Source organism: Bactrocera neohumeralis, chromosome 2 (assembly GCF_024586455.1).
Source record: "Bactrocera neohumeralis isolate Rockhampton chromosome 2, APGP_CSIRO_Bneo_wtdbg2-racon-allhic-juicebox.fasta_v2, whole genome shotgun sequence".
Taxonomy (NCBI): domain Eukaryota; kingdom Metazoa; phylum Arthropoda; class Insecta; order Diptera; family Tephritidae; genus Bactrocera; species Bactrocera neohumeralis.
Window position 1 is genome coordinate 75,600,364 of NC_065919.1, and position 13,619 is coordinate 75,613,982.

The following is a 13,619-nucleotide window of genomic DNA, read 5'->3' on the forward strand; positions in this document are numbered from 1 at the left end:
TATATATACAAATATATGCAATATATATAAATTCTCACTGGTTCAAGAGTTTCATTTAAATTCGCATAAAAGCCAATTTCAGAATTTTGCAGCGATAAACACAAATACAATTAATTTCGGAGCCATAATACAAAAAGCTAATATACGTATGTATAGTTGTGTACATTCTGAAACATATTTAGTATTTATGTGTAAAGCTTAAAAAAAAAAAAAAAAAAATTAAAACTAAAAAAATTAAAACAATTAAAAAAATTTAAAACAATAAAATAAATTAAAAAATAAAATAATAAAAAAAATTAAGAAATAATAGAAAACTAAAAATATAATAAAAAAAAAACTTAAAAAAATAAAAAATAAATAGGAGTGGAAAGTGACAAGTAAACCAAGTGCCTAAAAGTAGGCAATTAAATGTTGCTAACAAAAATATGTGTGTAGGATGAATAATTTTCATCACATTGAGTATTTTAAGTCATTTCGCGTTAGAGGAAATAATGAGAATCGAAAAGAGAGTGGCTAGTGGTCTGTAATATTTTGTTTTTTTAATTAGAACTATCATTTGTCCTGGTAATTACTTCATATTCATATGTATGTACATACAACTGTGATAAGTTTTTGAGGTAGCTTAAGTAGAATTGAGTTGACTTAACGTTATTTGGATATTAATATGACTTTACGTGACATATATTAGGTTAATGTAACGTAACGTAACTTAGGTGCATGTAACATAACGCATCTTAAAGTGACGTAACGTAACATAATCTAAAGTAATGTGACGTAGGGTTAAAAAAGGCAAGTTAATGTGACTTAACGCAACATAACTTAAATTTATGTGACGTTACATAACGAAACTTAGGTTTAGGTGACGTAACGTAACATAAACCAAGTAAATGTGACTTAGCGTAACACAAACTAAGTGACGGAACGTTCGCAACTCAACCACAAGTGACTCAAGTTAATGTAAGAACATAATAAAACGTAACCCATTAACAAAGGAATCGATTAAGCTACCTTGACAACTTGCACACAGATCGTAAATCTCACTGCCGTAGAAGTTTCAGAAATTAAAAAAAAAAATAAGAACATATTTCCCAAATTTGCTATGCCGTTAGCAATCTCCAAATAACAATGCGTTTTTTTAAATAATACAAATTATGTTTAAGTTTTAATGATCATGAAAAATCACTGCAATGCAAGCGTTAAAACTGCATTGCTAAATATGTGTAGAACGAAAACTTTGTTATTTAACCTAAATTAGTACATATTAATGTAAACGGCTGTAAGGATGCACTGGTAAAAGTCTAAATTTAATACTATGCAAGTGAATATGGAATACTAATTTTACAGTTTTTTGTTTGCCTAAATGAAAATTTATCGTAAATAAATTATAAATAATAGTAGATTTGTGTAAATCCTTGTGTAACCATATTTGTTGTTGTTGTCACATTTTTTTGTTTGTGTCTTGTAATGTTTATGAACTTAAAAATAAAATTCGAATACAAAATGTAAATATACTGACGGCTTAAAATAAAAAAAAATATATAAACATGGATATTACTTCATTAGTTTATACAAATTTGCATTTGTTAACTTAAACATTATGTTACACAAAAATATGCAATTGCCTTGAAAACGAAATGGAAAAATGCTAAAAAAAAAATGTTATAAAATAGGTGACAGTGCTATCAATATGTATGCAATTAAATAAAACTCTTGGATAAGTTATTTGTTTTAAGTGCAAAAAATGTAAAAGAAACATATTTCATTGCTTCTTGATTAATTGCTTTTTTGCTTTTCACTTTTTAACTGGAAGTTAGTGTTACGAAAATTCGCATAGAACTATTTTCACAATTTCATCAAATATACGCTATATACATATGTGTGTATATATATATAATTTCACTGATTTTTGACACCTAAAATTATTCGCTAATTGTGCGAATAACACAATTTATGTTAGTATGTATGCGTTACATAACTTTTCAATTCAATTCATAACTTTTATAATGAATACTTCTATTACCCAGCTCTGTTTGCTCAATACTTTGTTATTTGAGAACCTATTTTTTACATTTTTAATAAATAATTTGATTGGAGCAAATATACCTAAACATTTCTTTATACTAATGCTCTACGCCCTTTTCTTATGCGATCGTATTTAATTTGTTTTTGTTTTACTTAAGTGTGTGTTGTGACTACGGACACCTGACAGTAGGGACATTCCGTCACTGAACAGGCGCAAGAATCACATAGTATGAAATGATTACATGGCTCTAAGGTGACAGTACGATTGTTCTCCTCACATTTCATGCATTTCTTGGCGTTCTCCAAGTATAAAACCTTCTCTACCTCCTCTAAATCTGTGCGTAATTTCGACTGTAAATGAGATGTCAACATAAATAACATGTATTTATAGTGTAGATTAGTTATTGAAAATGTTTTTTTTATAGTAGTAAATAATACCTGCAGTTGTTTTAGCTTTTGTATCGATAAATTGCGCAGCTCGGTAGACAAATGAAGCTGAGTTTGCGCTAAATCATAACGATCTTTCCACTCGATAGCCTCCTGCTTGGCTTTGTCACGTTGCAATTCCGTTAAATTTAACTGTGAAATGGCAATAAAATTGATGGAATTTAGTATAAGTAAAAATATGATGATATATGGTATATATAGTACATCAAAAAAGCATGTTACTAATGATAAGACAAAATTACAGCATCACAAAACATAAAACAAAAAAATAAAAATAGTAAAAAAATAAAATAAAAATAATATAAAAAAAATAAAAATAATATAAAAAAAAATAAAAATAATATAAAAAAAAATAAAAACAATATAAACAAATAAAAATAACATAAAAAATAAAAAAAAACCAAAAATTAAAAAATATGTTATTGAAATCAATAATTCAAAAAAATTTGGCCTAAAAGTTAAATTTTAAATTTTTTAGTACTCATTTTGAGACCGAAATTGATAGTTTAATTTGTAATTAAATTTTTTTGGAATTTTTAAATTAAAAATTGGCGTAACAAATAAAAAACAAGAAAAAACGTTAACTTCGGTTGCACCGAAGCTTAATACCCTTCACAGGTGCATTTCTGTTAGTAACTACGTTTTCAGTTTGAATGGAAGCTATATGCTACAGTAATCCGATCTGAACAATTTTTTCGGAGATTATATTATTATCTTAAGCAGTAAAATGCGAAAGTTTGATTCCGATCGTTCGGTATATATGGCAGCTACATATATGCTATAGTGAGCCGATCTGAACAATTTCTTTCGATATTATTTTATTTCTGTAAACAATAACTCATACCAAATTTCGTGAAGTTATATCGTCAAATGAGGAAGTTTCTCATGCAAGCATTTGACTCCGATCATTCGGTATGTATGGCAGTTATATGCTATAGTAATGCGATCTGAACAATATCTTCCGAGATTACATTGTTTCCTTAAAAAATAATCTATACCAAATTTCGTGAATATACATATGTATGTATCTTGTCAAATGTGAAAGTTTTCCATACAAGAACTTGATTCCGATCATTCAGTTTGTACGGCAGCTATATGTTATAGTGGTCCGATATCGGCAGTTCCGACAAATGAGCAGCTTCTTGAAGAGAAAATGACGTTTGCAAAATTTCAAAACGATATCTTAAAAACTGAGTTACTAGTTCGTATATATACAGACAGACGGACATGGCTAAATCGACTCAGCTCAACATACCGATCATTTACATACATATATACTTTATAGGGCCTCCGACGCTTCCTTCTGGGTGTTACAAGCTTCGTGACAAACTTAATATACCCTATTCAGGGTATAAAAATATTTTTCAAATTAAAAGCACAAAAAGGAAGGACTAATATATTTCTGACTGAAACACTATAATTAAAAGCAATTAAATATAAATAAGACAAAACAGGTAAACTATATTGATATAGTATTAAAAAAATAGATTTTAAAAGGTAACCAAACTAATAAATTCTAATAAAAATTACTTTTCGTTTTTGTAATTTTAATCTAAAAGCTTGTAAACCCATTTCTTTTTTATATTTCAATCCGGTATTTGGGATAATTTTTTTATTTTTTATTCCAATATTTAGAATTTTTTCCATAATAATATACCGGATATTTGGCATAAAACTTTGTTTTTCATTCAGTAATTTGAGATAAAATTTTTTTTGGAATTAAAACTTTACTAATTATTTTTAATTAATAATTTTTTAAAAGCATTATTTGCAACCCTGATTGAAATATATACTAATTGGACAAAAATTACCTTTCTAGCTGTCTCATCAATTCGATTCGTTAGCTTTACAATTTGTGAATTTTTCGTCATTAATTCTGTTGATAAACGATTAACATCGGAGTTATTTTGATTTTGTAGTGATTGCAGTGAGAATGCATTTTTAGTGGTTGACAAAGTGTTATCGAACAACATATTCCCAACAGAACTGCTGTTGATGTCATCACGTATTGAGTTTAGTTCGGAAATTCTACAATGTAAAAATTATCATTAAATTTGAAGTTAACATATCTATATATATACTAGTATTTTGAACATGGGTATTTACCTAACGGAGGGACTTATTGATAAACCATCAGCAAAACCTGGAGATATGATGCGAGATGGGAAAAACAAGCTGCTACTGTCATTTTGCGTGGCCGCTGAGAGTGAATTACTTAGTTTATTTGTATTGGAACCGCTATAGTTAAATGCATCTGATACGCTAAATAGGTTGCTATGACTGGTTGGGCTGTATGTTAGCGAGTTGCTTGGAATGTTGACGGAAAATCCGGCAGAATTGTAATCTATATGTATAACAAAGTTTTTAGTTTTGCATCGTATTCTCTATGATGTTTTGCGATAAACTTACACTCACCGTTCATGGAGTTGTTTAGTGTAGAATTAGGAATGTTAATTGGCGCCGAGGAACGTGATAATAAACTTGAGTTGGCCAAACTGGCAGAGAGTGCATTCTCACGCAATTCATCCATAGGGCAAGCTAGAAGTAAAAGTAACGAACAAAGAATGTAAATATAAATGTGAAAAAATATTCAAACAGGTGTCCACACTTACGTTCCACATGTGCAAAAGCACAAAAGACGCTACGTGGACAGTAGCCAGCTTGTTGTACATCATTACATTTAGTTGACTTGTAAATTTCCGGATGAAATTGTTGTTCGGTACGTGTGTGACAATATTGACAATTGTCGCCAGCCTCACAATTACCAGGCTCACCCCATTCCTCACCATGCTTTACATTGGGACATGGTGTGGATCTGCAAAATTGAAAATAGTGCATTAATAAATACTTCTATCTATATTCACTAATATTTCAACTGTATTTACCTGTACTTAAATTTGCGTGGACTTCGTCGTTTGTCCTTACTATTGTGATACTGTGGACAAGCGTAGCCTTGGCGGCAAAGTCGCGGTGGACGTTTGCATGGTTCCGTCTTGTAATTCGTCAAAACATAATTAGTATCCTGCCATTTGGGATCCTCATTCATAAGATTGCGTTCTTTATCCAGCGCATTTTGTGCGTTTGTACCGTCGAGAGCCAGCTCTGCATTCTGTAAGGATTCCAATTCCTTAATATCATATACCGGTGGACGTTGATCCTGTATGCCATGCGCAAAGGCACAATGATGCCCATTTTTGACACAATAACCACGACTATCGGTGTCATGTACACACATACAGGTTTTGTAGTAACGCAAATGGTAGCGTCTTTCAGTATCACCCGCGGTGCGATGAAGAAATGGACAGCTGAAATGACGATTTAAATATTTAGAAATTATTTGTAATTTTTTATAAACATAAGTATTAATTATTATTTATTTTAAAATATAAATTTACCATAGCAACAAAAAGCCTTATTACATACACAATGATAAGTGGAGCTTAGAAGCAAAAAATAAAAACTGAGAAATTAATTCGAAATGATAACTTTATAATTTATTCACTTATTCTTATATACATATATGTAAATATTTACATATGTACACATGCAATGTAACATAGCACCTCCCTAGCGTACGCCCATGCGTATATTTATTTACATTTTGAGAAGGTATCAAGTTTGTTTCTGCCGAAAATAAGGGAATGTCCACAATAAACATAAAAGCGAAAGCGTGAGACAGAGACAAAAAATATGTGTTGATACAAAAGTCAGTGGAATTGTAGTAAAACATAAACGAATTTGCATCAAAAACACAAAATAGAGCTAAACACACAACAAAAATAAAACAAAAACAAAGAAAGCAAACATAAAAGAAATGGCTGATAATGACGAAAGCACGTAAGCAACAAAGACAAATGTTAGGGATCTGTATAAAGCCAAAAGGTGTAGGAAATAATGGAAACGCAATTTCTGTAACCACTGTAGATGGGTGGTGGTGAAGGATATTAGCGTATGTTGCACAGACTAAACATTGGTTTCTGGTTGCAGAGCTATGCCCAAAAAAAAAAATAATAATTGGAAGATACTTACTCGTCACCATCAGGACATATGCCTGTAGTTTCATCGTATTTGGTGCAATAATTATCTGCACTATAATTGAAAGTACCATCTCGTTTGCGGACAGGGCGACGGCGGCGTTGGTTTTGGAAATGCCAATTGAAGCATACAAATGGTCTATGTTGGTTACATTTGTGTTGCAGAAAAGACTGACACTGTTCGACCCGAAATTCCTTTAAGTACCTGGAAGACACAACGTTGAATAAATATGAAGCAAATTGTTCCCAATATATTGATAAGCACTTATATTCACAATTTTTCAAATTAATTCATTTTATTTACGTGTAATGATTTGGTTTTTCTTGTTGTGTAGAAAGGAGCAATTTACTTGCTTCATTCGCCATTTTGTCACTTTTGAAATGCGCAAAGCGTAGAGAACAAAAATGAAGCGGAGCAGAAATCACCGCAAATATGGCAATTTAATAAATGTTGCCACGTTTTTCACTAATTACGTATTTCCAATAAGGTTTTAATTTTGGAGAGGTATTTAAAGTAACTTGAATATGTATAAAATTATTAGCATATACTTTATAAAACCTATTGACAGTTTGTTGATTAACCTTTATTTGTTCAATTGTGTATTTTAAGAATTTACTGCATTAAACCATGTAACGCATGTTTGTTATATAAATATTTGAATAGTTTTTTTATTGTTTAAACCACTGTAGCAGACGGTTGATAAGAACAGCTGTCAAAAATTGTGGCCGGAAGCCACCCATAAATGTTCTCTTAATTTTAAGGATACGTGTTTAGCAATAATTTATTAATTAAAAATTAATTATAAATAATAAAGTCGTTCTTAAGTGTGTACAACGACATGGCGGTTGCAATTCCAGATATTAGTATGCTTCCAAAGTGTGTAAAAGATATTACCAAATCCGATGAGTATATAAAATATTTGCCTGTAAGTTATATATGAATATGTAAACAATACAAGAATTGATTATAATGACTTCTTAATTTTAGTCAATTGCGACAAAAGCAAAAACTAAAGATGAGGCAGAATGTCTACTTCAACATATTGTGGCTGTAATAGAGTTCGAAATTTTCTCAAAATCGCAAACATCGAATGTAACCAATCAGGTTGTTTTGAATACAGCTTATCGTGCATATTTCCAATTGTTACAACAACATAAACTGCCAGAGATACATTTGAACGCTTTACCTAAGCCGAAATTATTGTATACCGAGGAGGTTGGCTTCCAGTTATTATACGCCATGCTATTAACTGATCAGCATGCGAGGACTTTCGATCCTGAGACCCTACTTATTGATTGCACTAAAGCATTAACTGACGCCATCAACAACGACTGCGCTAGCTTGCTATACATACTTAAAGTCTTGAATACATTATTGTGCAAATTTCCAAAGTGCAACGTAAATATACCACTCCAACAAATCTATTATTGCCTGCAATGCAACCAATATGGCATGCGCGAAGAGTCGCTGAATCTTTTCTCGAATTGCTGTCGGCAAATTGATTATGCATTTGAAAATTTTCAAGTTATTTTAGAGTTTTGGTCTTGGTCAAACCGCTTTAAATTCTATTTAATTAGTTGCATATTGAAATCGCACAATTTAATTGAATATCTGCAGAGTGCACACCATTCAGTGAGTGAATTTTTCGCTGGTGTACGTCTAAGTTTAAGTCATAAAAGCCTTTTAGCCGCTAGTCAATATATAGTAAAAGCGTTAAGTGCACAAAACTCCGATGAGCTACTACAGCTAAGTACTAATATACTCACAAGGGGTTCAGTTAAAGAAATCAAAAATTTTTACGCGCAATGGTATGGACGTATAGAGCAAAAAGATAGATTATTCGAATTTTTGCAAACTCAACCGGAAATAGTAAATTTTCTCGAAAACACTATCGATGGTTCCATTGAACAGGACTATTTTCGTTCAACCTTAATCTTTAGCATGTTTTCACGGCAAATATTTGAAGCTTCAAAGCTTCACTTTTTTAAAATCAGCACAGAACTTATAACAAACTGCTTCCAATTCGAATTGGAAACGCAAATGTTGATTTTCAAATTCATTGTTGACAATTTGGCTAGTTTTGCCATTGAGGATTGCCTGGAATTCACTGCTGCATTTATAAAGGAGCATAAATGCATAGAAAATGCTCAGTATCGTAATGAAATTTTGGGTAAAATTCCAGCAATCGTTAATTATGTGTCAAAAACCTTTAGCAAATTGCATTATGCTGGTGGCATAACCACGCTTGAGACCAGTATAGAGACATTTTTCAAGCATATGCATATTTTAATTGATGACGACATTGGTAGCAACATTTATCAACCGAAAGTATTTTCGTTGCGTCTCTTAGAGATTTTACTAAAATCACTATATGCTGACAATTTGGAGAAGAATGCCAAAAATTGCTGCTTAACGCAAAATAAAAAACTTGGTAACTTTTTGGTTGAACAAAAGGTATTTGAATCTTCTAGCGTAGCAGCAGCACTCTTTAAACTACTCGACGATCCTTTGGGGTTTGATGATGCATTAGAATTGATAATGCGCTTACTGCAACAAATCAAATTTTCCGAAGTGGACGAAAGTGTGCGCTTATGCAAAGAATTTAGCCGCCACTGCGAAGTAGACGAATGTGTTTTAAGTACACTGTATGCTAGAGTTACATTAAATTACTGCAAAAGTACAGGCGATGAAGAAGCGATCTCAATTTTACTTCAGTTCGCTATAACTTCTTTGAAGGAAGAACAGGAAGATTTTCAAAAAGATCCGCTGCTTGTGTGCAAGACACGAAATCACTTATTTGGCTTTATAAATATAGTTGGAGAAGTTGTTCAAGGCAATATTTGCCTAAAAACGGAAACACTGAACGAAATACTTGACCTTTTAGAAAAAGTACTGAATTTAGTTTTGGACTTACTGAACGTATGCAAAGCTGATCCCTTGCAAGCTGCTAGTAATGCTGCGAGCTTCCAAGACATGGACGAGAGTTTGGAAATTTTGGTGCAGAAAAGCGCCTACAAAGTCGAAGATCATGGAAAATTTCGTAAATTTTTATTAATGTCATTTTGGCTAACATTAAAGGTAGTATAAACTAAGAACTTGCGATACTTACTTTCAATTAATCGTTTATATTGTAGGCTGCCTGTGATTTGGCCACAGAAATCGGTATGCGATATGTAGCAACAACTGAGCATAACTCCACTGATTGCCAGATATTAAAGCGTTGCTTGGATATAAATGTAACAGTGCTAACGCGTTGTAGACACAAAGGCGCCATCGAAGCAGCTGGCATAAGTATAGGTGAGTATCTACTCATAACTTAAGAGAAAAAATGTTTTACGTTCAATTTTTATTTATTCGGCAGGCAAACTAACTAAAAGCATTACTTCGCATTGCCCTACAACTTCGGCGGTGTACCACTTATTAGACAACTGCTTGGAGCTTTTGTTCGACAATACAAAGCAGGTGAGCGTTACACGTCGGGGTGCCGGTTACTCCATCATGATGCTACATATCGTGAAGAATGAACAGCAACGCACCAGACCACTACTCAAGTCCGTAATGGATAGAACTATCGCATTACTTAATAATTATTGCGCAAATTACGCCTCGCATGTTGAGAAATTCGATCGTTTGGAGGCTTTACTACTGCACTACCTAGGTGTTTTAGTGCGCGATACTGAGTTACGTGAGGCCACATCACATTATTACAATGAAATACTCTTAGTAACATTGAAACGCATCGAGCATCCCGAGTGGACGGAATTCAATGCAGCGTTGCAACTTTTTGGCGCACTAATACCGAAAATTGTTGGACAGACACTGGCCAAGGATTATGATGCAGCAGCTGGTAATGAAAACAACGATATTACATATGACGAAATCATACGAAAACTGCCAACGGCCTGTGATTACATACTCAACTATTTTGCCAGCAAGCAAGACTTGAATACCGACACACGCACCACCGTTTTATTCCTGGGCTTCCTGTCTAAAGTTAAGCATTTACCCAAAAAAATTGGGGCGAATGAATGCAGTTTCTTGCAACGCATACGCGAGTTAATGTGGCGTCTATTGGCGCACCGCTGTGAAAGTGTGCGTAAGTTGGCTGCGCTTTGTTTTGTACGCGCCCACGACTTTAGACTAGAACTACCCCAAGCGTTAATAAACATTTCCAATATACTCGGTAATGTAAACAATGAGAATTTGTTTCTGGGTTTCATCGCCACGGTTGGGGAAGGCATACTGCGTATGCAACATGAAAGTATGCACATTAACGATGGGGCTTATAAAGATTTTATGCAACGACTACGTTCATCTTTGGCCAACTTGAAACTCACGAATAAGTATAAGCCATACTCAATAAGCAAACTGTTAGATATTTTTCTCTTAGTTGGCTTTGATGCACAGGTGAACATTGTGCAAGAATTGCTACGTGCACCAACTGCGGACCAAGCTGCTATTGGCTATGATGTGTGGCAGCAGTGTGCAGAAAAGTTTATGTGCGAATCGTAAATTAAAATACACGCAATTATTATAATCAAAGAGTTCAGTAGTAATGGGCTAAATAGTTAAGAGGCTTTAAATTTAGTTTGTTTTTAATTTATTGTACAAATTTGACATTAATTAAGACTAAGTCGAAAAAATTGATTAGACAAAATATGTCAGTTTAAGGCAACACTTTAATTGAGAATATTTTATGTTACATAAACATTCGTATAAAAGTCTTCGATTGCCCATTGAAAAAAATAATGCTAAAATTTTAAAAGAAACACCCCAATTATAAAATGATTACTATCTATACCCGCAACCATGGGAACCCATTAAGTTAAGTCTAAACATAGAAATAACAATAAAGTGCTCTAAATTCCATTACTTTGTTCTTATCAACATAATGCTATGAAGTCACATTAAAATTATTGTAACGCACAATTTTCTAAATTAAAATATAAAAAATAAGTGGCTTACTATTTGGCTTAAAAAATGGCAATCTTTTGTAAAAATAATTCCACTACTAATTTGATTCCCGGAGTAAAATATCACTAATACAAACAAAATAAGTTTCGATAATTATAAGCAACGTATATGTAACTAGATATTCGTGAAATCCGAAGCACATACAGCAGCTACAACTAAATCAGCTGAAACCTTCGTTATCCTGCTGCTTCTGTTTCTCCTGGACTTGCGTTTGAGACATCTGTTGCAGTGTCCGACTGAGAATGTTGCGCAAAATATGTGGCTTGCAGTATTCTTCTAACCACGGTATTACGCCGGTTGTCAGCTGCTTAAAGTTATCCATTGGTATATGCTGGAATGTTTCGAACATCTCGTCCATAATTGCCTGGAACTACATATAAACAAATTATTTTATTATTACAATTTTTTAAGATTCATTTTAATTTTGTCTAAGAGACAAGATTTTATTGACCAGTAATTGTGAGAACAAATTAGTTTTGGTAGATATTAATATTATTACATTAGAATATTTTATTTATTAATATAATATTATTTATTTCACAATAGTTTCGTAAGTAGACTTCTCTGAATGCTTCAAATACCGCACAACGATATTTTGTCTATCTTAATTATTTTAGAGACATTGCTATATAAAAAAATAAAAACAATGCTTATTGCAGTTTGATGTACTTATTCAAAATAACAACATTCACTTGTCAATTTAGAAAAGTGTAGTGAATTTTAAGAATAGTCAGATCTGATATATAATTAAGAAAAGTTTTGGTCAGATTTCTTAAAACGCAAATAAAACAATACGAGGACTAGATTTTGATCGTTCAGCTTGTAGGTTAGCAACATATATGCTATAGTGGCCCGATCCGAGAATTTTCTTCGGAAATTGTACCTTTCCTTTGGACCATAATTCAAAGTAAATTTATCTCATTAAATAAAAAGGTTTTCCATGAAAGGTGATTTTGATCCTTTTTTGGGGAGAAATGGGAGTGTGCAAATTTCTAGATCGATACATCAAAATTTGAGGAACTAGTTCGCGTACAAACAGACAGACGGACATGTCTAAAGCGTCTCAACTCGACATGCAGACCATTTAAATATATTTTTATAGGGTCTCCGATGTTACAAATTTCGTGACAAACTTAAAATACCTTTTCACGGGATAACAATGCCAACTTGCAATACAACATCGAAACCAGTCTTTTGTATTATATAATCGAGCATAAATATATAAAATACTTATTGAAATTAAAGCTTTTAGACCATGATAAAAAATAACAAACATTATAAACACATTTAAAATCATACTGACCACTTGAAATTTTGCCTCGTCGGTTAGACGCGCTTCTTCGGGCCCAGGATTTGCTTGCTGATGCTGCAACATGTGCTCATAACTGTGCTGTATTATGCGTAAAGCTGCAACTTCTTTTTGCAATGCAGCACTTTCTTCTTCTTGCTTTTTCTTTTGTAAGTTTAAGTAACCTATATAGTCAATTGATTTTTGCAGTATGAGCGCTTTACTTAATTTATAACCAGATGCTGAATCATTTTGTTGACATGTAGGCACTAGTTCTTGCAGGCTATCATAACCTTTCTTGATAGCATCACGCCGTTTTTGTTCAGCTTGCGTGTGCGCTTCGCGACGCCTTTCTTTGTAGCTTAAGGTTGACGATGAAGCCAGCGCAGAGCTACTACGTCCATCACCACTGTCATCGTCCTCATCTAATTAATCAAAGTTTTGTAACAAAGCCAATTATATTTATATTTCCGTGACATATACCTGTGTTGTGAGCTGATGAATTTGGTGTATGTGTGCTATCATCTCGACTCTCTTGCGTATTTTGGTCCGCATCGTGGTCCATTGTCATGGAGTAGTCGTCTTTTGAGCGCGTATTATTACCTGTTAGTATTTCGTGTATTGAGCTAAATATATACAAGTCATATAAATTTACCAAATTCGGTTTGTGCGGCGCCACGATTTTCCGCCATCATTAAATGTACTTATAAATTCGTGTTATATGATATCAGCGCTACAAAATCATCAGCTATCAAATTATCAGAACATATGTAAATTCACGTAAGAGAGTATACAAAACGAATACAAGCTATCAAAGTGTCAAACAGGGATATGAAAAAGACCTGTTCGATTA

At 32.8% G+C, this 13,619-nt stretch overlaps 3 protein-coding genes across 5 annotated transcripts; 1 reads left to right on the plus strand and 2 right to left on the minus strand.

Moving 5' to 3' along the window:
- Window positions 1-369: 369 nt before the first annotated feature.
- Window positions 370-6,903, minus strand: LOC126762188 (RING finger protein unkempt). 2 transcript variants are annotated; one of them, XM_050478758.1, is made up of 9 exons: window positions 6,808-6,903; window positions 6,499-6,708; window positions 5,355-5,774; window positions 5,082-5,284; window positions 4,885-5,007; window positions 4,576-4,813; window positions 4,281-4,497; window positions 2,461-2,601; window positions 370-2,373 (listed from the first exon to the last, which is right to left on the minus strand). In XM_050478758.1, the coding sequence occupies exons 1-9, from the start codon at window positions 6,867-6,869 to the stop codon at window positions 2,176-2,178; spliced, it is 1,812 nt and encodes a 603-aa protein (XP_050334715.1). In that variant the 5' UTR covers window positions 6,870-6,903; the 3' UTR covers window positions 370-2,175. The 2 variants fall into 2 exon arrangements, with proteins under 2 accessions (XP_050334715.1, XP_050334708.1); XM_050478751.1 differs by having other exon boundaries at window positions 4,879-5,007.
- A 301-nt stretch (window positions 6,904-7,204) lies between these two features.
- On the plus strand, window positions 7,205-11,373 carry LOC126762138 (uncharacterized). The gene is made up of 4 exons (XM_050478673.1): window positions 7,205-7,429; window positions 7,492-9,582; window positions 9,639-9,801; window positions 9,866-11,373. Exons 1-4 carry the CDS (start codon window positions 7,343-7,345, stop codon window positions 11,014-11,016), a joined length of 3,492 nt encoding a protein of 1,163 aa, XP_050334630.1. The 5' UTR covers window positions 7,205-7,342; the 3' UTR covers window positions 11,017-11,373.
- Window positions 11,166-13,575, minus strand: LOC126762229 (max-like protein X). Of its 2 annotated transcripts, none has more exons than XM_050478834.1 (4): window positions 13,422-13,575; window positions 13,250-13,348; window positions 12,782-13,191; window positions 11,166-11,848 (listed from the first exon to the last, which is right to left on the minus strand). In XM_050478834.1, exons 1-4 carry the CDS (start codon window positions 13,459-13,461, stop codon window positions 11,639-11,641), a joined length of 759 nt encoding a protein of 252 aa, XP_050334791.1. In that variant the 5' UTR covers window positions 13,462-13,575; the 3' UTR covers window positions 11,166-11,638. The 2 variants fall into 2 exon arrangements, with proteins under 2 accessions (XP_050334791.1, XP_050334781.1); XM_050478824.1 differs by having other exon boundaries at window positions 13,250-13,369; window positions 13,422-13,574.
- Between the last annotated feature and the right edge of the window lie 44 nt (window positions 13,576-13,619).

Bases quoted from the DNA above. Each gene is read 5' to 3' on its own strand.
- LOC126762188 (XM_050478751.1), bottom strand. From the start codon at position 6,869: ATGGCGAATGAAGCAAGTAAATTGCTCCTTTCTACACAACAAGAAAAA. The intron at 5,775-6,498 runs GTAAGTATCTTC...TCGTCATTTCAG, and splicing joins ATATGTCCTGATGGTGACGA to CTGTCCATTTCTTCATCGCA. The intron at 4,814-4,878 runs GTAAGTTTATCG...TTATACATATAG, and splicing joins CAACTCCATGAACGGTGAGT to ATTACAATTCTGCCGGATTT.
- LOC126762138 (XM_050478673.1), top strand. From the start codon at position 7,343: ATGGCGGTTGCAATTCCAGATATTAGTATGCTTCCAAAGTGTGTAAAA. The intron at 7,430-7,491 runs GTAAGTTATATA...TCTTAATTTTAG, and splicing joins AGTATATAAAATATTTGCCT to TCAATTGCGACAAAAGCAAA. The intron at 9,583-9,638 runs GTAGTATAAACT...TTTATATTGTAG, and splicing joins CATTTTGGCTAACATTAAAG to GCTGCCTGTGATTTGGCCAC.
- LOC126762229 (XM_050478824.1), bottom strand. From the start codon at position 13,461: ATGATGGCGGAAAATCGTGGCGCCGCACAAACCGAATTTG. The intron at 13,370-13,421 runs GTAAATTTATAT...AAATACTAACAG, and splicing joins CGCCGCACAAACCGAATTTG to GTAATAATACGCGCTCAAAA. The intron at 13,192-13,249 runs GTATATGTCACG...TTGATTAATTAG, and splicing joins TTCATCAGCTCACAACACAG to ATGAGGACGATGACAGTGGT.